This window comes from Hyperolius riggenbachi, chromosome 7 (assembly GCF_040937935.1).
Source record: "Hyperolius riggenbachi isolate aHypRig1 chromosome 7, aHypRig1.pri, whole genome shotgun sequence".
Classification (NCBI taxonomy): Eukaryota; Metazoa; Chordata; class Amphibia; order Anura; family Hyperoliidae; genus Hyperolius; species Hyperolius riggenbachi.
In genome coordinates, this window is record NC_090652.1 from 111,372,612 (window position 1) to 111,397,724 (window position 25,113).

Here is a 25,113-nt window from a genome sequence, read left to right on the forward strand (position 1 = left end):
GTGTTGGTCTGTCACCATGGCTACAAGTCCTTATTGTCACTTGTCAGCACAACATGATCTCCCCTGACGTCATCAGCCTGCGACGAAATGCACTGTCATCAAGGGATGACAGGGCATTTCGTTGTGCACGGGTGCCTGGAAGTTTCTGGCTCCGGTGGGCGGAGAGCTCGGTGGATGACTTGGCATTTCTGCTCGGTTACTCAGCATAGGGGAGAGCTGCTATATAATGAGGATGACACAGGAAGCCGGGGCTTGGAGATACCAGGAGCTGCAGGTGAGAGAAGTGTATGTGTGTTGTGGATGATGATCAGAGAGTGTGTGTTATGTATAGGCGGAAATAAAGAGAAAACTGCATATATGTGCTTTATGTACATGGTGAAGATAAGGTGAGCGAAGTTTGCTATTGTGCTTATGAGGGCAAGGTGAGATATTTGTGTTATGTAAATATGAGAGCAAGGTGAGAGGTGTGTATCAGAAGGCAAGGAGTGTGATCTGTTTATATGTATATTGAATGAGTACAAGGGTCCCTGTACAGTTACCAATAACTTTTCTGTTGAGTTTTGTGACAGAAGATGTTTTTATTCCTTATCAGCAAGCAAGAAAATACTCAAAATAAGTTTTTCTTTTTCTACTTGTAGTCTTTTTCAACTGCTAACTTTTCAAGTGCTAATAAGTTGTGACTGGATAGTGTACTGGTTAAGGGCACCGCCTTTGACGTGGGAGACCAGGGTTGGAATCCTGGCTAGGGTCAGTACCTATTTAATAAGAAGTCCTTGGGCAAGAGTTCCTAACACTGCAGGGTGGCCGTTGAGTGGACCCTTAGTGGCTGAAGCTCTTGAGCGCTTAAAATCCAACAGGAGAAATGCGGTATTACAAATTTTTAGAGTATTGTTTTTTCATAGATAAGATCAAAAGTTATGTCCTAGGAGAAAATTTAGGAAACAGGTTAACTAAATCAAGGCCAGAGATCTGTGGAAAAGGTAATACCTGGTACACACCATGCAATTTCCTTTCAGAGACGTGTCGAATCGATTATTTCTGACAGGTCTGATCGTTTTTCTGATTGCTTTTCCTGTCTATTTGATGGGACATTGCATGGTGTGTACCAGGCATAAGAGATCTGTCAAGGGGGCTTAGAAGAAGCGTACATTTGAAATCGGCGCCGGTAGACTTGGGCGCAGGATACAGCGGTATATGGCTGATCCTGCTTCTGCACAAGTCCGGGCCGATTTAATTACTATTCCCCCTCCAGGCCGACATGGATAGTGGGGGAATGAAATAATTCGGCTTCCAGCGATTGCTGGAGGCCGAATTATTATGTTTTTAAGCAACTTCGGCTCTGTCTTCTGACGGAGCCGACGTTACTCACTGAGCGCTTCAATAGGAATGATTCCTATTGAAGTCTATGGAGGCGCCGGCTGCGCCCAAATCTAGCAGCGCTGAAAAGCACTGCTCCGTTAGAAGAAGATAGAAGGTGAATATTGGGTAGGTTAGTTGTCAATTGGGGTGGTTTGGAGGTAGGGAGAGGTAATATAAAGATGTTTTAGAGAATGCAAAAATTGGAGCTAAGGTGAGGGTGTTGATTCAGGTGTCAGTAAGGGTTAATTTTTTATTTTTTTTTAATTGAGTGAATATACTGAAAGGATAATTTAGGCAGTTCCCTTCAATTACATAGAAATGGTAACATTGGATGAAAAAAAATTGTACCATGTATGGGAACCTTGGGTCAAAAGCTAAATACTCTAAAGTAGAGGGAAGCCTCTAGATTCTCAAGAGGCTACCCATGCTGTCCTCTGCCTGGGTTCCTCCTGCACATTGTGACAGCGTGAGTTGCGATGCACGCAACTTGTATTCTGTGGCCCTCGATCAGCCCTGCCGCATCAGCAAAACAGCCAGACTGCTGGATCTTCTGGACACCCCCTGCTGCACCTGCGTGAGAGAGCAGTACCACACGAGGCGTGTACACTCTGGACCCCCGATCGGCCCTGACTGCTGGATCATTTGGAATCGCCCCCTGTGCGCAAGGGCAGGGTCATGTAGTACTCACGCAACTAGAAACTTGTGACCCCCTGATCAGCCCTGACGCATCAGTGAGACATCAGGACTGCTGAATCATCTGGACCTCCCTGCACGATAGGGCTGCACATCAGGACTGCTGAATCAGTGGACCCCACGCTGCACCTGCACGAGAGGAGTGCCGCACAAAGTGTGTATACTGTGGACCCCCAATCAGCCCTGCTGCATCTGGGAGACATCCAGACTACTGGATCATCTGGACCCCCAGCTGCACTCGTCCAAAAGCAGGGGTGCGCTGTACCCAAAACTAGGAATGTGTATAGTGTGGTCCCCAATCAGACCCGACTCATCAGCGCAACAGATGGACTGCTGGATCATCTGGAGCCCCACTGCAGCTGAGTTGCACCCGCTGGATTCCTTGGGAGGAGGTCCGGATGATCCAGCAGTCCGCATGTCTCCCTGATGCATTGGGGGGTCATAGTATACACAATCACATTAGATTTTCCACAGAGGTGGTTGATTGGGAAACAGACTAGTGTGTGTACAAGGCTTTAGTCTCGAGAGCCAATTTTTGGTGGAAATTAATGAACTTATGATTAGGTTTCTAAGTTAATGGGAAAATAGCAGCACCCATAGGAAACCCATGTAAACAATGAGAGAACAGATCTATATACTGTCCTACCTGGGATCCTATCAAATTGTACTATGCTTGGTTTGTAAAGTGGCAACATTTTACATGGATGGTTTTGAATTTGTGTTTAGTTGTGTATTATTGTCGTCATCCTCATCGTTAGGGTAGGGAACCTGATACTTGTGCCAGAAAAACATCCCACTTTTGTGTCATCGGCATTAGATTTGCCCTTGTAGTGGATATTTTCTCAGACAGGAAGTAAGTTTAGTTTGTCAGCAGCAAGGACTGCTGTCACAAATGGGACTGGGCTACTAAACCTTTCATTTCTACAATCCTCTTCTGTAACTGTTGTATCATATACAGTATGTGTGCTAATTACTATTTAAATTTTTTTTTTTCTTCATTTATAGGGCTTTCCCTTGTTAAGAAAACTGTTGTACAATGGAGTTACCAGAGTTAGGACACCATTGCTCAGAAGTGACCTGCAGACAGCTTGGTATGTAAACATTGTGACCCCAACCTAAAGCCTCCCCCCCCCCTCCTTGGCCCATACTCACGGGCGAGAAATGTGGCCTGTCGCCAGCACACGTGAATGTGTGGGCGACAGGCCGGCGACAGCTTCTCGCCAGGTCCCTCCGCGTACACACGCGGAAGAGGGACCAGCGGCAAGGCGGAAGCTGTCGCTGACGTTCCTCCTCCCCCCGCCGGAAGCTCCATGTACCTACATGGAGGTTGCTGTCGCTAGTCCGCGTACTCACGCGGACTAGCGACAGTTGCGGCGGGGGGGCAGCGGCGACTGTCGCCATGCGATTGAAAGTTTCAATCGCCTGGCGACATGAGCGACGGGCGACAGTTCGGGGTGCGCGCGTGTGCGGCGGCCCATACTCACGGGCGACCTGTCGCCGCAACACGCGCGCGCCGCGTGTTGCGGCGACAAATGTCACTCGTGAGTATGGGCCATAGACAGCCAGACTCCCTCCTCCTGCCTCTTGAAGCCTGTTTGACCAGATCAAACAGCAGGGAGACTGACATCTTACCATGCTTTTTCTCAGAAGACATTGCTAGAGGCAGCCTAAGCTGTGCACTTTTCCATACACATAGCTCCCATCTGTCCCTCTTTTGGAACCCAATCCCTCTGTCCCTGTTTCTTCCTCATTTGTCCCTCTTTCAGGATTCAATGTACAGATCTATGTAAATAAATGTATGTATTTTTTTTACTGAAAACTGTGCTTAATTGACTAAACTTTATTCCCATCTTTTAAATTAACATTTCTTATATTCAAATGTTAATATTAAGGAAAATGAACCAGGATAGAAAGAACCAGTGTGGTTTAAATTGTAAAACAACATATTTTTCTTACAAAATCTTTATGGTATGCGTGATGAAGGGTGTGGCAGGAGTGTGGCTTAAGTGTCCCTCTTTCTTATCTCAAAAAAAGTTGATAGGTATAGATAACAACAGCAGGAAGAAGGGTGTGTCATTCGGGCCATGCATCTTTCCAGTAGATGCTTCAAGAGGGTGTGATAGAGGCAGCCTGCATAACACACTTTTCCAAACAAAAGGGAGGATGAGTAACATCAGGGTCATTTCCCCTCCATGATGGTCCTTAGGAGACTAAGTGGAAGCCTATGCCATTTCACCAATATGAATAAGATGAAGTTCATGCCATGCCCCCATGTGAGTGGAAGCCTATGCCATGCCCCCATGTGAGTGGAAGCCTATGCCATGCCCCCATGTGAGTGAGTGGAAGCCTATGCCATGCCCCCATGTGAGTGGAAGCCTATGCCATGCCCCCATGTGAGTGAGTGGAAGCCTATGCCATGCCCCCATGTGAGTGAGTGGAAGCCTATGCCATGCCCCCATGTGAGTGAGTGGAAGCCTATGCCATGCCCCCATGTGAGTGAGTGGAAGCCTATGCCATGCCCCCATGTGAGTGAGTGGAAGCCTATGTCATGCCCCCATGTGGCTGATTGGAAGCCTATGCCATGACCCCATGTGGGTGAGTGGAAGCCTATGCCATGCCCCCATGTGGGTGAGTGGAAGCCTATGTCATGCCCCCATGTGAGTGATTGGAAGCCTTTGCCATGCCCCCATGTGAGTGGAAGCCTTTGCCATGCCCCCATGTGAGTGACTGGAAGCCTTTGCCATGCCCCCATGTGAGTGATTGGAAGCCCATGCCATGCCCCATGTGGGTGAGTGGAAGCCTATGCCATGCCCCCATGTGAGTGGAAGCCTATGCCATGCCCCCATGTGAGTGAGTGGAAGCCTATGCCATGCCCCCATGTGGGTGATTGGAAGCCTATGCCATGCCCCCATGTGAGTGATTGGAAGCCTATGCCATGCCCCCATGTGAGTGATTGGAAGCCTATGCCATGCCCCCATGTGAGTGATTGGAAGACTATGCCATGCCCCCATGTGAGTGAGTGGAAGCCTATGTCATGCCCCCATGTGGCTGATTGGAAGCCTATGCCATGCCCCCATGTGAGTGAGTGGAAGCCTATGCCATGCCCCCATGTGAGTGGAAGCCTATGCCATGCCCCCCATGTGAGTGGAAGCCTATGCCATGCCCCCCATGTGAGTGGAAGCCTATGCCATGCCCCCATGTGAGTGGAAGCCTATGCCATGCCCCCATGTGAGTGACTGGAAGCCTATGCCATGCCCCCATGTGAGTGATTGGAAGCCTATGCCATGCCCCATGTGGGTGAGTGGAAGCCTATGCCATGCCCCCATGTGAGTGATTGGAAGCCTATGCCATGCCCCCATGTGATTGGAAGCCTATGCCATGCCCCCATGTGGGTGAGTGGAAGCCCATGCCATGCCCCATGTGGGTGAGTGGAAGCCTATGCCATGCCCCCATGTGAGTGGAAGCCTATGCCATGCCCCCATGTGAGTGAGTGGAAGCCCATGCCATGCTCCCATGTGAGTGAGTGTAAGCCTATGCCATGCCCCCATGTGGGTGAGTGGAAGCCTATGCCATGCCCCCATGTGAGTGATTGGAAGCCCATGCCATGCTCCCATGTGGGTGAGTGGAAGCCTATGCCATGCCCCCATGTGGGTGAGTGGAAGCCTATGCCATGCCCCCATGTGGGTGAGTGGAAGCCTATGCCATGCCCCCATGTGAGTGAGTGGAAGCCTATGCCATGCCCCCATGTGGGTGAGTGGAAGCCTATGCCATGCCCCCATGTGGGTGAGTGGAAGCCTATGCCATGCCCCCATGTGGGTAAGTGGAAGCCTATGCCATGCCCCCATGTGGGTAAGTGGAAGCCTATGCCATGCCCCCATGTGGGTGAGTGGAAGCCTATGCCATGCCCCCATGTGAGTGAGTGGAAGCCTATGCCATGCCCCCATGTGAGTGAGTGGAAGCCTATGCCATGCCCCCATGTGAGTGATTGGAAGCCTATGCCATGCCCCCATGTGAGTGAGTGGAAGCCTATGCCATGCCCCCATGTGAGTGAGTGGAAGCCTATGCCATGCCCCATGTGGGTGAGTGGAAGCCTATACCATGCCCCCATGTGGGTGAGTGGAAGCCTATGCCATGCCCCCATGTGGGTGAGTGGAAGCCTATGCCATGCCCCCATGTGGGTAAGTGGAAGCCTATGCCATGCCCCCATGTGAGTGAGTGGAAGCCTATGCCATGCCCCCATGTGAGTGAGTGGAAGCCTATGCCATGCCCCCATGTGAGTGAGTGGAAGCCTATGCCATGCCACCATGTGGGTGAGTGGAAGCGGAGCACATGCCATGCCCCATGTGAGTTATTGGAAGCCTATGCCATGCCCCCATGTGGGTGATTGGAAGCCTATGCCATGCCCCATGTGAGTGAGTGGAAGCCTATGCCATGCCCCATGTGAGTGAGTGGAAGCCTATGCCATGCCCCATGTGGGTGAGTGGAAGCCTATACCATGCCCCCATGTGGGTGAGTGGAAGCCTATGCCATGCCCCCATGTGGGTGAGTGGAAGCCTATGCCATGCCCCCATGTGGGTGAGTGGAAGCCTATGCCATGCCCCCATGTGAGTGAGTGGAAGCCTATGCCATGCCCCCATGTGGGTGAGTGGAAGCCTATGCCATGCCCCCATGTGGGTGAGTGGAAGCCTATGCCATGCCCCCATGTGGGTGAGTGGAAGCCTATGCCATGCCCCCATGTGGGTGAGTGGAAGCCTATGCCATGCCCGCATGTGAGTGAGTGGAAGCCTATGCCATGCCCCCATGTGAGTGATTGGAAGCCTATGCCATGCCCCCATGTGAGTGAGTGGAAGCCTATGCCATGCCCCCATGTGAGTGAGTGGAAGCCTATGCCATGCCCCATGTGGGTGAGTGGAAGCCTATACCATGCCCCCATGTGGGTGAGTGGAAGCCTATGCCATGCCCCCATGTGGGTGAGTGGAAGCCTATGCCATGCCCCCATGTGGGTGAGTGGAAGCCTATGCCATGCCCCCATGTGAGTGAGTGGAAGCCTATGCCATGCCCCCATGTGAGTGAGTGGAAGCCTATGCCATGCCACCATGTGGGTGAGTGGAAGCGGAGCACATGCCATGCCCCATGTGAGTTATTGGAAGCCTATGCCATGCCCCCATGTGGGTGATTGGAAGCCTATGCCATGCCCCATGTGAGTGAGTGGAAGCCTATGCCATGCCCCATGTGAGTGAGTGGAAGCCTATGCCATGCCCCATGTGAGTGATTGGAAGCCTATGCCATGCCCCATGTGAGTGATTGGAAGCCTATGCCATGCCCCCATGTGAGTGGAAGCCTATGCCATGCCCCCATGTGAGTGAGTGGAAGCCTATGCCATGCCCCATGTGAGTGGAAGCCTATGCCATGCCCCCATGTGAGTGATTGCAAGCCCATGCCATGCTCCCATGTGAGTGAGTGTAAGCCTATGCCATGCCCCCATGTGGGTGAGTGGAAGCCTATGCCATGCCCCCATGTGGGTGAGTGGAAGCCTATGCCATGCCCCCATGTGAGTGAGTGGAAGCCTATGCCATGCCCCCATGTGGGTGAGTGGAAGCCTATGCCATGCCCCCATGTGGGTGAGTGGAAGCCTTTGCCATGCCCCCATGTGAGTGAGTGGAAGCCTATGCCATGCCCCCATGTGAGTGAGTGGAAGCCCATGCCATGCCCCCATGTGAGTGAGTGGAAGCCAATGCCATGCCCCCATGTGAGTGATTGGAAGCCCATGCCATGCCCCCATGTGAGTGGAAGAGGAGCACATGCCATGCCCCCATGTGAGTGAGTGGAAGCCTATGCCATGCCCCCATGTGAGTGGAAGCGGAGCACATGCCATGCCCCCATGTGAGTGAGTGGAAGCCCATGCCATGCCCCCATGTGAGTGAGTGGAAGCCCATGCCATGCCCCCATGTGAGTGAGTGGAAGCCCATGCCATGCCCCCATGTGAGTGAGTGGATGCCCATGCCATGCCCCCATGTGAGTGAGTGGAAGCCTATGCCATGCCCCCATGTGAGTGGAAGCGGAGCACATACCATGCCCCCATGTGAGTGAGTGGAAGCCCATGCCATGCCCCCATGTGAGTGAGTGGAAGCCTATGCCATGCCCCCATGTGAGTGGGTGGAAGCCTATGCCATGCCCCCATGTGATTGGAAGCCCATGCCATGCCCCCCATGTGAGTGGAAGCCTATGCCATGCCCCCCATGTGAGTGGAAGCCTATGCCATGCCCCCATGTGAGTGGAAGCCTATGCCATGCCCCCATGTGAGTGACTGGAAGCCTATGCCATGCCCCTATGTGAGTGATTGGAAGCCCATGCCATGCCCCATGTGGGTGAGTGGAAGCCTATGCCATGCCCCCATGTGAGTGATTGGAAGCCTATGCCATGCCCCCATGTGATTGGAAGCCTATGCCATGCCCCCATGTGGGTGAGTGGAAGCCCATGCCATGCCCCATGTGGGTGAGTGGAAGCCTATGCCATGCCCCCATGTGAGTGGAAGCCTATGCCATGCCCCCATGTGGGTGAGTGGAAGCCTATGCCATGCCCCCATGTGAGTGAGTGGAAGCATATGCCATGCCCCCATGTGAGTGAGTGGAAGCCTATGCCATGCCACCATGTGGGTGAGTGGAAGCGGAGCACATGCCATGCCCCATGTGAGTTATTGGAAGCCTATGCCATGCCCCCATGTGGGTGATTGGAAGCCTATGCCATGCCCCATGTGAGTGAGTGTAAGCCTATGCCATGCCCCCATGTGGGTGAGTGGAAGCCTATGCCATGCCCCCATGTGGGTGAGTGGAAGCCTATGCCATGCCCCCATGTGAGTGAGTGGAAGCCTATGCCATGCCCCCATGTGGGTGAGTGGAAGCCTATGCCATGCCCCCATGTGGGTGAGTGGAAGCCTTTGCCATGCCCCCATGTGAGTGAGTGGAAGCCTATGCCATGCCCCCATGTGAGTGAGTGGAAGCCCATGCCATGCCCCCATGTGAGTGAGTGGAAGCCAATGCCATGCCCCCATGTGAGTGATTGGAAGCCCATGCCATGCCCCCATGTGAGTGGAAGAGGAGCACATGCCATGCCCCCATGTGAGTGAGTGGAAGCCTATGCCATGCCCCCATGTGAGTGGAAGCGGAGCACATGCCATGCCCCCATGTGAGTGAGTGGAAGCCCATGCCATGCCCCCATGTGAGTGAGTGGAAGCCCATGCCATGCCCCCATGTGAGTGAGTGGAAGCCCATGCCATGTCCCCATGTGAGTGAGTGGATGCCCATGCCATGTCCCCATGTGAGTGAGTGGAAGCCCATGCCATGCCCCCATGTGAGTGAGTGGATGCCCATGCCATGCCCCCATGTGAGTGAGTGGAAGCCTATGCCATGCCCCCATGTGAGTGGAAGCGGAGCACATACCATGCCCCCATGTGAGTGAGTGGAAGCCCATGCCATGCCCCCATGTGAGTGAGTGGAAGCCTATGCCATGCCCCCATGTGAGTGGGTGGAAGCCTATGCCATGCCCCCATGTGATTGGAAGCCCATGCCATGCCCCCCATGTGAGTGGAAGCCTATGCCATGCCCCCCATGTGAGTGAAAGCCTATGCCATGCCCCCATGTGAGTGGAAGCCTATGCCATGCCCCCATGTGAGTGACTGGAAGCCTATGCCATGCCCCTATGTGAGTGATTGGAAGCCCATGCCATGCCCCATGTGGGTGAGTGGAAGCCTATGCCATGCCCCCATGTGAGTGATTGGAAGCCTATGCCATGCCCCCATGTGATTGGAAGCCTATGCCATGCCCCCATGTGGGTGAGTGGAAGCCCATGCCATGCCCCATGTGGGTGAGTGGAAGCCTATGCCATGCCCCCATGTGAGTGGAAGCCTATGCCATGCCCCCATGTGAGTGAGTGGAAGCCTATGCCATGCCCCCATGTGAGTGAGTGGAAGCCTATGCCATGCCCCCATGTGAGTGAGTGGAAGCCTATGCCATGCCCCCATGTGAGTGAGTGGAAGCCTATGCCATGCCCCCATGTGAGTGAGTGGAAGCCCATGCCATGCCCCCATGTGAGTGAGTGGAAGCCAATGCCATGCCCCCATGTGAGTGATTGGAAGCCCATGCCATGCCCCCATGTGAGTGGAAGAGGAGCAGATGCCATGCCCCCATGTGAGTGAGTGGAAGCCTATGCCATGCCCCCATGTGAGTGGAAGCGGAGCACATGCCATGCCCCCATGTGAGTGAGTGGAAGCCCATGCCATGCCCCCATGTGAGTGAGTGGAAGCCCATGCCATGCCCCCATGTGAGTGAGTGGATGCCCATGCCATGCCCCCATGTGAGTGAGTGGAAGCCTATGCCATGCCCCCATGTGAGTGGAAGCGGAGCACATACCATGCCCCCATGTGAGTGAGTGGAAGCCCATGCCATGCCCCCATGTGAGTGAGTGGAAGCCTATGCCATGCCCCCATGTGAGTGAGTGGAAGCCTATGCCATGCCCCCATGTGATTGGAAGCCCATGCCATGCCCCCCATGTGAGTGGAAGCCTATGCCATGCCCCCCATGTGAGTGGAAGCCTATGCCATGCCCCCCATGTGAGTGGAAGCCTATGCCATGCCCCCATGTGAGTGGAAGCCTATGCCATGCCCCCATGTGAGTGGAAGCCTATGCCATGCCCCCATGTGAGTGGAAGCCTATGCCATGCCCCCATGTGAGTGACTGGAAGCCTATGCCATGCCCCCATGTGAGTGATTGGAAGCCCATGCCATGCCCCATGTGGGTGAGTGGAAGCCTATGCCATGCCCCCATGTGAGTGATTGGAAGCCTATGCCATGCCCCCATGTGATTGGAAGCCTATGCCATGCCCCCATGTGGGTGAGTGGAAGCCCATGCCATGCCCCATGTGGGTGAGTGGAAGCCCATGCCGTGCCCCATGTGAGTGATTGGAAGCCTATGCCGTGCCCCCATGTGAGTGGAAGCCTATGCCATGCCCCCATGTGAGTGAGTGGAAGCATATGCCATGCCCCCATGTGGGTGAGTGGAAGCCTATGCCATGCCCCCATGTGAGTGATTGGAAGCCCATGCCATGCTCCCATGTGAGTGAGTGGAAGCCTATGCCATGCCCCCATGTGGGTGAGTGGAAGCCTATGCCATGCCCCCATGTGGGTGAGTGGAAGCCTATGCCATGCCCCCATGTGAGTGAGTGGAAGCCTATGCCATGCCCCCATGTGGGTGAGTGGAAGCCTATGCCATGCCCCCATGTGAGTGGAAGCCTATGCCATGCCCCCATGTGGGTGAGTGGAAGCCTATGCCATGCCCCCATGTGGGTGAGTGGAAGCCTATGCCATGCCCCCATGTGAGTGAGTGGAAGCCTATGCCATGCCACCATGTGGGTGAGTGGAAGCGGAGCACATGCCATGCCCCATGTGAGTTATTGGAAGCCTATGCCATGCCCCCATGTGGGTGATTGGAAGCCTATGCCATGCCCCATGTGAGTGAGTGGAAGCCTATGCCATGCCCCATGTGAGTGAGTGGAAGCCTATGCCATGCCCCATGTGAGTGATTGGAAGCCTATGCCATGCCCCCATGTGAGTGAGTGGAAGCCTATGCCATGCCCCTATGTGAGTGAGTGGAAGCCTATGCCATGCCCCCATGTGAGTGAGTGGAAGCCTATGCCATGCCCCCATGTGAGTGATTGGAAGCCTATGCCATGCCCCCATGTGAGTGATTGGAAGCCTATGCCATGCCCCCATGTGAGTGAGTGGAAGCCTATGCCATGCCCCCATGTGAGTGATTGGAAGCCTATGCCATGCCCCCATGTGAGTGAGTGGAAGCCTATGCCATGCCCCCATGTGAGTGAGTGGAAGCCTATGCCATGCCCCATGTGAGTGAGTGGAAGCCTATGCCATGCCCCATGTGGGTGAGTGGAAGCCTATGCCATGCCCCCATGTGGGTGAGTGGAAGCCTATGCCATGCCCCCATGTGGGTGAGTGGAAGCCTATGCCATGCCCCCATGTGGGTGAGTGGAAGCCTATGCCATGCCCCCATGTGGGTGAGTGGAAGCCTATGCCATGCCCCCATGTGAGTGAGTGGAAGCATATGCCATGCCCCCATGTGAGTGAGTGGAAGCCTATGCCATGCCACCATGTGGGTGAGTGGAAGCGGAGCACATGCCATGCCCCATGTGAGTTATTGGAAGCCTATGCCATGCCCCCATGTGGGTGATTGGAAGCCTATGCCATGCCCCATGTGAGTGAGTGGAAGCCTATGCCATGCCCCATGTGAGTGGAAACCTATGCCATGCCCCATGTGAGTGATTGGAAGCCTATGCCATGCCCCCATGTGAGTGAGTGGAAGCCTATGCCATGCCCCCATGTGAGTGAGTGGAAGCCTATGCCATGCCCCCATGTGAGTGAGTGGAAGCCTATGCCATGCCCCATGTGAGTGATTGGAAGCCTATGTCATGCCCCCATGTGAGTGGAAGCCTATGCCATGCCCCCATGTGAGTGAGTGGAAGCCTATGCCATGCCCCATGTGAGTGATTGGAAGCCTATGCCATGCCCCATGTGAGTGATTGGAAGCCTATGCCATGCCCCCATGTGAGTGAGTGGAAGCCTATGCCATGCCCCCATGTGAGTGAGTGGAAGCCTATGCCATGCCCCCATGTGAGTGAGTGGAAGCCTATGCCATGCCCCCATGTGAGTGAGTGGAAGCCCATGCCATGCCCCCATGTGAGTGAGTGGAAGCCAATGCCATGCCCCCATGTGAGTGATTGGAAGCCCATGCCATGCCCCCATGTGAGTGGAAGAGGAGCACATGCCATGCCCCCATGTGAGTGAGTGGAAGCCTATGCCATGCCCCCATGCGAGTGGAAGCGGAGCACATGCCATGCCCCCATGTGAGTGAGTGGAAGCCCATGCCATGCCCCCATGTCAGTGAGTGGAAGCCCATGCCATGCCCCCATGAGTGAGTGGATGCCCATGCCATGCCCCCATGTGAGTGAGTGGAAGCCTATGCCATGCCCCCATGTGAGTGGAAGCGGAGCACATACCATGCCCCCATGTGAGTGAGTGGAAGCCCATGCCATGCCCCCATGTGAGTGAGTGGAAGCCTATGCCATGCCCCCATGTGAGTGAGTGGAAGCCTATGCCATGCCCCCATGTGATTGGAAGCCCATGCCATGCCACCATGTGAGTGAGTGGAAGCCTATGCCATGCCCCCATGTGAGTGAGTGGAAGCCCATGCCATGCCCCCATGTGAGTGAGTGCAAGCCCATGCCATGCCCCCGTGTGAGTGAGTGGATGCCCATGCTCCACCAAGCGTGGAGTACCTTTGGCAGCCAATACATTATGGCTAGAAAGTATTATTTGTTTGAATGTTTGACTATTTTAATTGTTAAGGTTTAAAGCATTGCATGTAATCTAAGAGGCCCTGTCTTTTTCTCATGCACAGATTTTCTTCCACTGAAATGTGACGCTTGTCAAGATCTGTTCTGTAAGGATCACTTAACCTACGAGCAGCACAAGTGTCCTTCTGCATACAAGAAGGTATGTTACTGGATTGTACAGAATGCAGACATGAAGGTGTGATTCGGGAGGGTTGGTTTTACATGACAAGTCACCACCAGTATGTACAGTGTAACTTAGTACTCTATGCTTGATGGTAAACTGTAGTGTATGTTGATCCATGTTTGAAAAAATGACTTATATGTTGTTGCTATGGCTTCTAGGTCTTATCAGCAAGCATGTAGTAGTGCAGGGTAGCAAGAAGTCTTTTTTAACGTAAGCAAAGGCAGTGACATAGGAGAATTGTAATAGGATTAAAGTTGGTGATGCATGTGAATAGCATTATTGATCAGAGACTCTCTTCTTGAGAGCTGTAACATAATTTCTATTTTAACAGGGCTGTGGAGTCAGTCGAGGAGTCGGAGCAATTTTGGGTATCTGGAGTCAGTCAGTGGTTTCAATAAACTGAGGAGTTGGATGATTTTTTTTTACCAGATTAATAGCCTTTGTAAAAATTAGACTTAGGCCCATGTTACACTTAATCAGGTGCTCTCAGTTTAAATAGAAACTCTGACCAAGAATTGAACTTTATCCCAATCAGTAGCTGATACCCCCTTTTACATGAGAAATCTGTTCCTTTTCACAAACAGACCATCAGGGGGCGCTGTATGACTGATATTGTGGTGCAACCCCTCCCACAAGAAACTCTGATGACCGTGGTACTCCTGGCAGTTTCCTGTCTGTGAACCTTGTTGCATTGTGGGAAATAGCTGTTTACAGCGGTTTCCAACTGCTAAAAAAGCATGCAGCAGCTACATCACCTGCCAACAGTAAAAATGTCACCATGTAATGTCAGAATGTAAATCAGGGATTTAAGAGATTTTACAATGGGCAAACACTGACTAAATCATTTATACATAATTATTGTAAAAATGAAGCACTTTTTTATTACATATATTCACTGGAGTTCCTCTTTAAACTGAAAGTGTCTATGGGCCTGTTTCCACTAAACGCGATTTTTTTTTTTTTTTTTTTTTTCTGATGCAATAATCCCATAGGCATTCATTTGAGTCCGGTTTTTATGCATCCAATCTGCATGTAGTGGAAACAAGCCTTTATTGTCATTTGAATTTGTTCTGTTGGACGACAAACGGGTGTATTTTGCACGTGGCAAATGGCTAGACGAGCGACTGATAACCGGTGGTTTTCCCAAACCTTCCGGCAACTTAATTCACACAACTGTTGGGCTGATATCGTGCAGTTGGCCACGTCTGTACAATGTCGTTTGAATGACATACTTGTTTTGAATGTGGCCATGTTGTGCAAACCATTGTTTCGCTTGCACACGCAGCATTGGTCATTCACTTTGTTGGTGTGTGAATCAAAAGTGTATGACCAACACCTCAAGATGACCAACCATTTACATGACGTAAATGGTTGGTCATCTTGAGGTGTTGGTCATACACTTTTGATTTGTGTACGAACTTTAACTGTCAAAACAAGATGTGTTTGTCTTTACATTTTGTTTTATGCATCACTCAAAGTATTCTATTGCTGTTTCTAGGATGTGAAAGTACCAGTCTGTCCACAGTGTGGCGCTGCTGTACCAGTAAAAAAAGGAGAATTGCCGGACGTTGTAGTGAGCCATCACATTGACACAAACTGCAGCTCAAAACCGAGACAAAAGGTATTTTATTCTTTCTGCATTCTGTAACTCCATTATTGGCAAAACTGGAAACACTGCAACTTCTGAAAGAGATCTGTCCATTGATGTTTATGCATTTTAGAGGACAGATATATCTGAATAGTTCCCCCTTATCGGCATAGATTCCACTGATTATTTTCGTCTGATTGGATTGCTTATGTCCTCTGTTGGTGGGCCTGAAGGATTGTTTCTGATCGGACAGTCAATCATTTGGAAAATTAAAACATTAAAGGATACCTTATCTCAAAATGAAAGAAAACAGGGGGAGCAGGCATGCTTAGTGGGCTCTCCTCATGCCTTCCCCCCTGTTACACCACACACACACTCACACTCACACTTTTCAGCTAAGGTATCCTGAATGGGAACCTCAGAGCATTACATTACAAACATGCTAGAGAAAGCTTGGCTGATTCCTCAAAGTGTGATTTTATTTTCTTCTTACATTATTATTATTATTATTATTATTATTATTATTATTATTATTATTTATTTATCTATCTATATATTTTCTTTGTTTGTTTAATCAAACCTTCCTATAGCCTTTACAATTAGGGCTTTGTGCAGCAGGAAAGGATTAATGCACATGCATTCATTTTACACATACTGGTTTACGCGTGGAGACCATACATATACGCGATGGAAATTTACTGAAGTTACACTTAAAGAGAGTCTGAAGCGAGAATAGATCTCGCTTCAGACCTCATATATAGCAGGGGCACGTGTGCCCCTGCTAAACCGCCGCTATCCCGCGGCTTAACGGGGGTCCCTGTCCCCCCAAATCCCCTCCGTAATGCGGGGGAGCGCTTCCGCATTGGGGCAGGGCTAACCGCTGCAGCCCTGCCCCACGCGCGTCTGTCAGCGCGTATCTCCGCCTCTCCCCCGCCCCTCTCAGTCTTCCTTCACTGAGAGGGGCGGGGGAGAGGCGGCGATGCGCGTCTGATAGACGCGCTGGGAGGCAGGGCTGCAGCCGTTAGCCCTTGCCTCCAGGAAGCAAAATCAGCGACCAAGTCTGCGACCAAGGTTTGCAGGGGGTGGGTTGGGGGGTCAGGGACCCTCGTTCAGCCGCGGGATAGCGGCGTTTTAGCAGGGGCACACATGCCCCTGCTATATATGAGAGCTGAAGCGAGATTTAGTCTCGCTTCAGTGTCTCTTTAAAAATACGCGTTTACGCATGGATACCATATATGTACGCGAGATGGCACATAGAGGTTTAAATTCTTAGTTTCAATAAGCAATAACATTTTACGCGTGGTAGTCATATTACGCATATTTGATAGACATTATTGTTGTTTAATATTAAGAGGTGTAATACCCAAAGAAAAACATTTGTTATAATTTGTTTGTACAAATAATACTGCAACTTACAGTTGTACAATGTTGTATATTGTATATGATACATATGTTTGTTACTATTGATAATAATTTCTACCTGATTGTATATAATTGTTTATAAGAAAACTCCAATAAAAATTATTGGAACATTTTACACATACTAGATAAAGTTTGGGTAACTTTGACTTGTCTGATCTGTCAATTTGGTGCTTTACTTAATCTGCAGATTTTCACAAATCGATGCTGTAAACCAGGCTGCAAAAAGAAGGAGCTGATGAAGATTGAATGCGATCGCTGTCACAGTAACTTTTGCCTGTCCCACAGACACCCACTGGACCATGACTGCAAGACCACAGGGCCAGCGCTTTCTAGAGCCGGGTGAGTGGATTGTGGTCTTCTTGCCAGCTAGTTGTTGCTTGCTTTGGACCTTAGTGTTGCTTGCATCCTTGATATGAGCGATGTGTCTTTTTTTTAATGCCAGTGGTTTCATTGTCTGTTTACCTGTTTGCAGATATGCAGCTTTAATGCGACTTCAGAAATCCTCTGAGCTGAGTTTGGAGGAGGTGAATAGGCCAATCGTGATCCAGAATGTGGAGCAGCCTGAATCCTGCAGGGCTGAAGCTAAGAGGTGATTATCCGCTGAACTGCTGCTGGGAATACACCTTGAGGGTGCATTCACACTAGGGGCGTTTTCAGACTTTTTTCAAGCGCAGGCGATTTTTAAATCGTCCACAAAAAACTTGTGCAATAAATCTCTATGAGAAGGTTCATGTCAGCGCGGTTCGTGCGCTGTGAGTGCAGAAAAGCGGTGTCTGTTCCATTTTTGGGGCAATTTTGCCTCAATGGAAGATATAGGGAAAAACGCTCACAAAATCGCTTTGTGCAGCGATTGCGTTCGCATTTTTTAAGAACAAATACAAAATTGCCTCAATTCTGGTAGGATTACCTCATTTGAGGTAATTTTACCTCGTGAGGTAATGACCTTTGACAATTCTGGTAGGTTTTAGTCATGTTTTACCTCATGAGGTAAATTATAAGGTAATTTACCGAAAATAGCTATTCTCATGGAAATTAGGGGGCATGTTTGCACATAATTTACCGATCATTTTAAGACCTGCCTGTACCTGGAGGTAAAGTCAATTTGTATACATTTTGCAGTTTTTAGCGCAGTTCCTATTGCTGTTTTAGTGCCATCCTATTCAGGCTGTGTAATAGAAAAGAATAGTAAAAATAAAACTCCAAATATTTACTGGATTTTTTTTTTTATAAGGGATGCCTATAAATATACATTTCATAGGTTGATACATAATCAAATGCCCCCCCCCCCCACCCCCCAATCTTTCAAAATTGCTTTAAAATAAACCTACAAAAAAAAATATTTACCTCACACAGCTACCAGAATTGAGGCCAATGTCTACTAGCTACCTTCCTCCCTTATAAAGTTCCCTGGTGTCTAATGGTCCCCCTCCAACCCCTATACAGTTCCCTAGGGTTTAATGGTTTCCCCCTACATCCCCCATATGGCTTCCCTGGTGTTCTAGGGCTTCATCTCCAATATAGCTTCCCTGGTGATCTAGAGTCGGCCAAATATAATTCAAAGTGGGGAAACCACTTAAAGGCCAAATTTAATGGCTCTGAGGGCCAGATTTGGCCCGTGGGCCGGAGTTTGACATGTATGATCTATGTATATTCTGTCTTATGGTAGACGATGTGGGACCTTGCCTGACTTGTGCTTCTCATATGCAGTGACCCTCTCTTGGCTTCAGGACCAGCGGTACTATCTGACCTTGATCTTCAGAATGGATTGGTAAGAAATCTATTATTGCTATTTAAATTTTAATCTTTCTAAAGAACAGCCCTTACATTGTCTGTCTGCAGATGCCCATAGTTGAGACCTGACCATCATGAATCTATATGTACAGTATTTCTCTGTTGGACAGCAGGTGTTTAGGGTATTGGATTGGTGGAAATCAGTCACCTGACCAAATCAATGATATACAACGAGAGCAATACCAGTTGCCTGGCTATCCTGCTGATCCTCTGTCTCTAATCCTTTTTAGCCATAGACCCTGAACAAGCATGTAGATCAAATGTTTCTGATGCTGTATACCCACTGCATGATATTTTCGGCTTCAGTCAGAGCCTGGAACAGAACTGGGGACAGAGGGGAGCCTGGAAAACCAGATCTGTAAGCATCAGGACGTCATAACGCACATTATGTTAATTTGGGGATTTTTAGGAATGGCAAGTCATGTCACTTCTGCTTACTAGTCTACACAGGAGGGAGAAATTACACTTGATCACATGATCAAGACCAGCCATTCAGTAAATAAAGGTGCGTTCACTTGCACAATCGTTGGCACCTTTAACAATCATGCTTGATCTTAATTGCATATATCCATAAAATCACTGCGCTTGCTCAGCACCCTGTAATACAAATTAAAAAACGCACATAGTGCCCAGCATTGTCTACAATAAGCTATATCCAGCACCCGTGCTGCACTCCTGGGGGTAGTTCCACCACCTTAATAGGGATCACAGTTACTTTCCCCCTTTGTGGGAGCACTCACCGGAAGCGCGTCTTTCAACAATGCACATCAAGCCTCTTTAAGTCAGCCAAGGAGGAGACCCAGATGTAAAAGCAGATTCAGTTTAATATCAAACGCCAGGTTACAGAGATTGTACTTGCTCCAGCCGCGGACAAACTGGGCAGCACATTACCATCCGGCTTCCCTGTTTCCTGATCGTGACGTCAGCGCACTCCTCCGACTCCGCCCTACGCGTTTCGTTACAATGCGTAACTCATTCAGGGGCTGAAGAGAGCCGGCCAACGTCGTATACAAATACCACACCGCGCCTCCTCCGTCATCGGGTCCGCCCGCAATCCCGCCCTCTCCTTGTTGCTAGGCTCCCCCTAACGTGCTGACTTGCGTTTCTCCGCAGTGTGGCAAATTTGCGATAACAATCATAACATAAAATCATAAAAGCACAAGCCTTCCTAACTATATATGGGGCATCTAGCTACACTCGTTTGCATATTTATCAGCAGCAGAATGGGGGAATGAGCATAGCATTCTGTACAGCATCTTCCCTCTATTCCACATCAAAATCTAAAATACTAGGAGTTTAAATATCATCTAATTCAAATACCCCACCCTCGCAATGTGTAAATATAATAAATTATTATATTCCATCCCACACAATATCCACTATACCCATCCCTATACGTGCTTAAATACAATAAATCCACATACTCTCCATAAATAAATCACATTAGTCACCAATTGACCCTCAATTAACAGTATAAATTTCACATCATAGTATATCAGTTTACCCTATAAACTCATAAATTCACTCTTTACCACCCCCTCCCCCCTTAATTACACACTCCTCACCATATTGCTTTAAAGTGACAGTGCTTACATGCTACCCATATAGAGTAACACACCTCCTATGTCCTCCTGTTCTCCACGGTATAATTAATTTGGCATAATTCACTAGTTACCACCCCTCCCCCATAAGTTACACACATCACCATATTGCTTTAAAGTGACAGTGCTTATAAACTAACCATATGGAGTGACACAATAACTATGTCCTCCTATTCTCCATAGTATAATTAATTGGCATACCATAACAGTGAGCACAGAAAATTGACAGTATCATAATTCATTCACTCCCCAAATCCCTTACACTAATTCATAAAATTCACATAAACACGTGAAACTACAGTGCATATACAGTGCATATACAGTGCATATACAGTGCATATAAAAATCCAAAAAATTGTAAAGTGCATACAACAAATACCTCATCCATTAGCAATATTAGCAATGAAACAATTAATATCCAATTCAATATTTAAACCCCTCGAAGATATTTATCATCTTTTAAGCAATACCAGTTGCCTGGCTATCCTGCTGATCCTGTCTCTAATCCTTTTTAGCCATAGACCCTGAACCAGCATGTAGATCAGATGTTTCTGATGCTGTATACCCACTGCATGATATTTTTGGCTTCAGTCAGAGCCAAGAACTGGGGACAGAGGGGAGCCTGGAAAACCAGATCTGTAAGCATCAGGATGTCAACGCACATTGGCCTCAATTCACTAAGCTTATCTCCTGTCTTTAATAACTCTTTTAGAGTTGTTACCATGGTGATTAGGCATGTCGTATTCAGGAAACATTTTACCTCAGGCAAGCCTAAAGTTAACTCATCTGTATTTAAATTAACTCTCCAATCCTTAAAATAACTCCAGAGTTAAAGACAGGCTGTTAATTAACTGCGTGTGAAAATAACTACAGAGGAGGTAAATTAACTACAGAGGAGGTAAATTAACTACAGAGGAGGTAAATTAACTACAGTAGAGGTAACTTAAGGAATGAAGAGGTAAGATAACTCTCTCACGTGTGGAGGTAAGTTTTCTCTTGCCTTATTATCTCCAGCATGATCTTAGTGAATTGAGGCCAATATGTTAATTTTGGGATTTTTAGGAATGGCAAGTCTTGTCACTTCTGCTTACTAGTCTACACAGGAGGGAGAAATTACACTTGATCACATGATCAAGACCAGCCATTCATTAAATAAAGGTGCGTTCATTTGCACAATCGTTGGCACCTTTAACAATCATGCTTGATCGTTAGGGCGACACTGCAGGGCACAAGTGCGATTTATAGATACGTTGCTTGGCTATAGCAGAGTAGCATAGACTGTTCAATGGAGGAAGAACCGGGGCGGACCTCAATGGAGCAGCTTCCGGTGGGTGGGGTAAGCCAAAAGCAGTGGGCTTGACAGTCACTTGTTTGCCAGTGTCACTTAGAGACCCAGCATGATGGATCTCTTAAACAGCGTAGGACACATGTACACCTGCTAGATTCTCGGCAAGACTGCGCCGAATGTCCAACGTGGCGGAATTGCGTCTAGCTTGCATACAAGGCTTTAGAAATCGGCCAACTGATCAAAAAATGATATGCTTCTCTTTTAAGTCTGAGGAAAATGTATGTAAAATGTATAGGACACCTGTACTCCTGATTAAGGATCTTGGCCCATGTGCAATTAACTTTTTTTCTCTTGGGAGATAATTTTTCATTTTCTCTTTAAAACACCTTTTCAGCACTTTCCAATTGAAAAAAAATCAAAAAGTTGGTAAAAAAAAAGTACTATCAAAACTATTTTGAGGATTTTCTTGCTTGCTAGTGGATTAAAATAATTCATACATGTCAAACTCCAGCCCATGGGCCAAATTTGGCCCTCAGAACCATTATGTTTGGCCCAATCTAGACCACCAGGGAAGCTATATTGGAGATGAAGCCCTAGAACACCAGGGAAGCCATATGGGGTATGTAGGGGGAAAGAGCTAAACCTTAGGGAACTGTATAGGGGAGGAGGGGTCCTCTAGTCACCCGGGAACTGTATAAGGGGGGGAAGGTGGCCAGTAGACATTGAGGTTGGCCCACGAATAGGTCCCAGTGTACAATTTTGACCCAATTTGAGTTTAGCACCCCTGAAACAATTATATTGGTATGGTGTGAGAAAAAGTTAGTTGCATATTACTTGCATATGGGCCTTTGTGTTCTAGGAGTCCTCCACTTTAAAATAAATAGGATGTTTTGCTAACTTTCATCTAAAAAGTTAATCTTCATATAATGCATGATTTGTATGAAGGCAGTGTGGCAGTGATGGAGGAGTCAGCTGGCTATGCAGTGTAGCAGAGGTGTGTAATTCATGAAACTGCTTAAAGGGAACCAGAGACGAAGCACCCTTGTGTATTTTAAAATATATATTAGTAAGAACATTAGAGAAAACACTTACCATGCTCTTGGTTTCATCCTCACTGCTAAGTGTCTGTTATCAGCTGTGATAAGAGTCCCGGACTGAGAATTCAGTCTGGCTTTGCAGGGAATAATTATAGCTGAGTCATTATAGCAGAGCCACAAGGGGGCAGGCTTGGGCTTGAAAAGACACCAGAGAAGATAGACTCAGCTATAATCTTTCTGTAGCAAAGCTAGACTGAGTGCTCAGTAGGGGATTCTTATCAGAGGTGTTAACAGCCAGATTAAACAGAGAACAATGAAACAAAGAGCAGATTAGGTGTTTACTGTCATGTTCCCACTGATTTATAAGGTACAATACAAGAGGGTGCTTCATCTCTGGTTCTCTTTAAACAGAATTACAGCTGTTTTCTTAGTGTTTTCTCTGAATAGTAGCAGAATAATTGCATTTGTGGTTTTCAGAACTGCAGACATACTAATATCTTAAATCTTTTCCAGACTGAAGAAGAAGCTCTACAGAGGGCTTTGGAGTTGTCCTTGTTGGAAGCGGGAATGAATCATTTACTCACATTGAGGTATGTGATGTTGGAACTGCTGCCGCAGTCTTCCTGCTTTAGCATGGCAAGAAAGCAATCCTGTATTCTAAATAAATATCTGAGAGCTCTAGAGCTTATTCAGGGTATATGATGCCGGTAGTGCTTATTAACTATGTATTATGCCTCTGGAGCTTACTCACTGTACACTTAATCTGAAGCTTAACTATACATTACATCTCGGGGGCTTACTCGCTGTATTATTCCTCTAGAGACTGCTGACTGTGCTCTCTGCCTCTAGTGACTGCTGACTGTGTGTGCTCTGCCTCTAGAGACTGCTGGCTCTGCGTTCTGCCTCTAGAGACTGCTGACTCTGCGCTCTGCCTCTAGGGACTGCTGACTCTGCGCTCTGCCTCTAGGGACTGCTGACTCTGCGCTCTGCCTCTAGGGACTGCTGACTCTGCGCTCTGCCTCTAGGGACTGTTGACTCTGCCTCTAGGGACTGCTGACTCTGCGCTCTGCCTCTAGGGACTGCTGACTCTGCGCTCTGCCTCTAGGGACTGCTGACTCTGCGTGCTCTGCCTCTAGGGACTGCTGACTCTGCGCGCTCTGCCTCTAGGGACTGCTGACTGTGCGCGCTCTGCCTCTAGAGATTGCTGACTTTGCTGGATGTGCCCCTGTAGATTGCTGACTGTGCGCATTGAGCTTCTACCATCCTGACCTGTATTTTTTTTTTTATTCTCTCTTTACAGGTGTCCACCATTAAGTGCAATAAAGACCACAGGACAGTAAATTAAGTCTAGGCACAATGAATCCACACTTCAACAATATATTTTTATAGAATCGGAACTCTCCTGTAATCCTGAGTAGAAAATTGGCAGCTTTTGTTTAGTAGTTATCACGTGAAGACTTGATAGTTGAATTGTGGCCCCCAAGGGTAGAGGAGACTTTTCTTTCCACCTGTAAATAAGGATTATTGTAATTATACATTTGTTTCGAATATTATTCCAGATAGTTTCATGTACATATATATGGAGAGTTGTGAGTTTCAGACCCATTGAAGAATTAATAAATGTCTGTCTTTAAAGGACTCCCGAGTTGAAGCAATAAATCTCTCTTTACTTAACTGGGGCTTCTTCCAGCCCGTTAGTCCTTTGGGTCCCTGGCCACAGCTCCAGTCCTCCCTGGTGTCTCACTGGCTGCATGTAAGTATTGCCGACCCGTCCGTGCCTCTGCGCATGAGCCCGCATGCAAATACGCCCACATCATCGGACACGTGTGCGCGCCTGTGCATATGCAGAATTGCTGACCCACCGATCAGTTGGCAATACTTACAGGTGGCCAGCGGGACACCGGGGAGGACTGGAGCTGCGGCAAGGGACCCAAAGGACTAATGGGGACGGGAAGAAGTCCTAGCTTAGTAAAGAGAGATTTACTGTGTCGCCTCGGGAGCGCTTTAAGATTTCTGTCACAAAGACACCCATTCAGTCTTCTAATATCATTGGTGGACCTTCCTAACGAGCAGTGAGACTTGACGCAGTCAGTTACCGCCAGATGCATCACACAGTTGTCTTTCAAATTGCGCACATTTCATGTGAAACAGGAAATGACTGCGGGCAAATCCAAAGCTATGAACTGTGAGTCATTTAACCAGCAGCTTTGTACAGTTATCATCTGCTTAAAGGGTACCTGAGATGAAGATAAAGGCTGTATTTGTACTTACATGGGGCTCCCTCGCTGTCCACTCCTGTCGCTCCGTTATCTTCGAATCCGCTCCGGTAATCTGGCCAGTAGCAGCCAGTCGTGCTGCGGTTTTGTGCCTGCGACAGGAAGTGTGTAGAAGAGCGTAGCCGGGCACATTACCGAGGCTGATTAGAAGACAATCGAGTGGCCGGTGAGGACAGCGAGGAGCCAATGCACCTCATGGGGCTGAAGAAAGCCCCAGGTAAGTATTAAATATAGCCTTTATCTTCATCTCAGGTTCTCTTTAGTCAATGATTACCAGTTTGCCCAAGGCATTATTATCTATTTTATATTGACCAAATGTTTTGTTCTGTATAAAGTAATATTATCGGCAGAAATAGGAAAAATGATTTTAAAGAGGAATCTAACCCTGCATTTGAACTTTGCTCTAAAGCATTATTTACAGCATATTATATGCAACCAGCATTGGAAGGGTTACACACAGAGCTTTAAAGTCCC

General features: G+C 48.7%; 1 protein-coding gene across 1 annotated transcript; it reads left to right on the forward strand.

Annotated features, from left to right (window-relative positions):
* The first annotated feature begins 90 nt into the window (after positions 1 to 90).
* ZFAND2A (zinc finger AN1-type containing 2A) lies at positions 91 to 25,113 on the forward strand. The gene is made up of 9 exons (XM_068246772.1): positions 91 to 274; positions 3,058 to 3,143; positions 13,518 to 13,612; positions 15,135 to 15,257; positions 16,834 to 16,985; positions 17,119 to 17,235; positions 18,354 to 18,414; positions 22,877 to 22,953; positions 23,664 to 25,113. Exons 2-9 carry the CDS (start codon positions 3,089 to 3,091, stop codon positions 23,701 to 23,703), a joined length of 720 nt encoding a protein of 239 aa, XP_068102873.1. The 5' UTR covers positions 91 to 274; positions 3,058 to 3,088; the 3' UTR covers positions 23,704 to 25,113.

What these genes read in the sequence shown, in the direction of transcription:
- ZFAND2A (XM_068246772.1), top strand. Translation starts at nt 3,089, where the DNA reads ATGGAGTTACCAGAGTTAGGACACCATTGCTCAGAAGTGACCTGCAGA. An exon ending in TTGATCTTCAGAATGGATTG is followed by an intron (nt 18,415 to 22,876) that starts GTAAGAAATCTA and finishes AATCTTTTCCAG; the next exon opens with ACTGAAGAAGAAGCTCTACA. An exon ending in AATCATTTACTCACATTGAG is followed by an intron (nt 22,954 to 23,663) that starts GTATGTGATGTT and finishes CTCTCTTTACAG; the next exon opens with GTGTCCACCATTAAGTGCAA.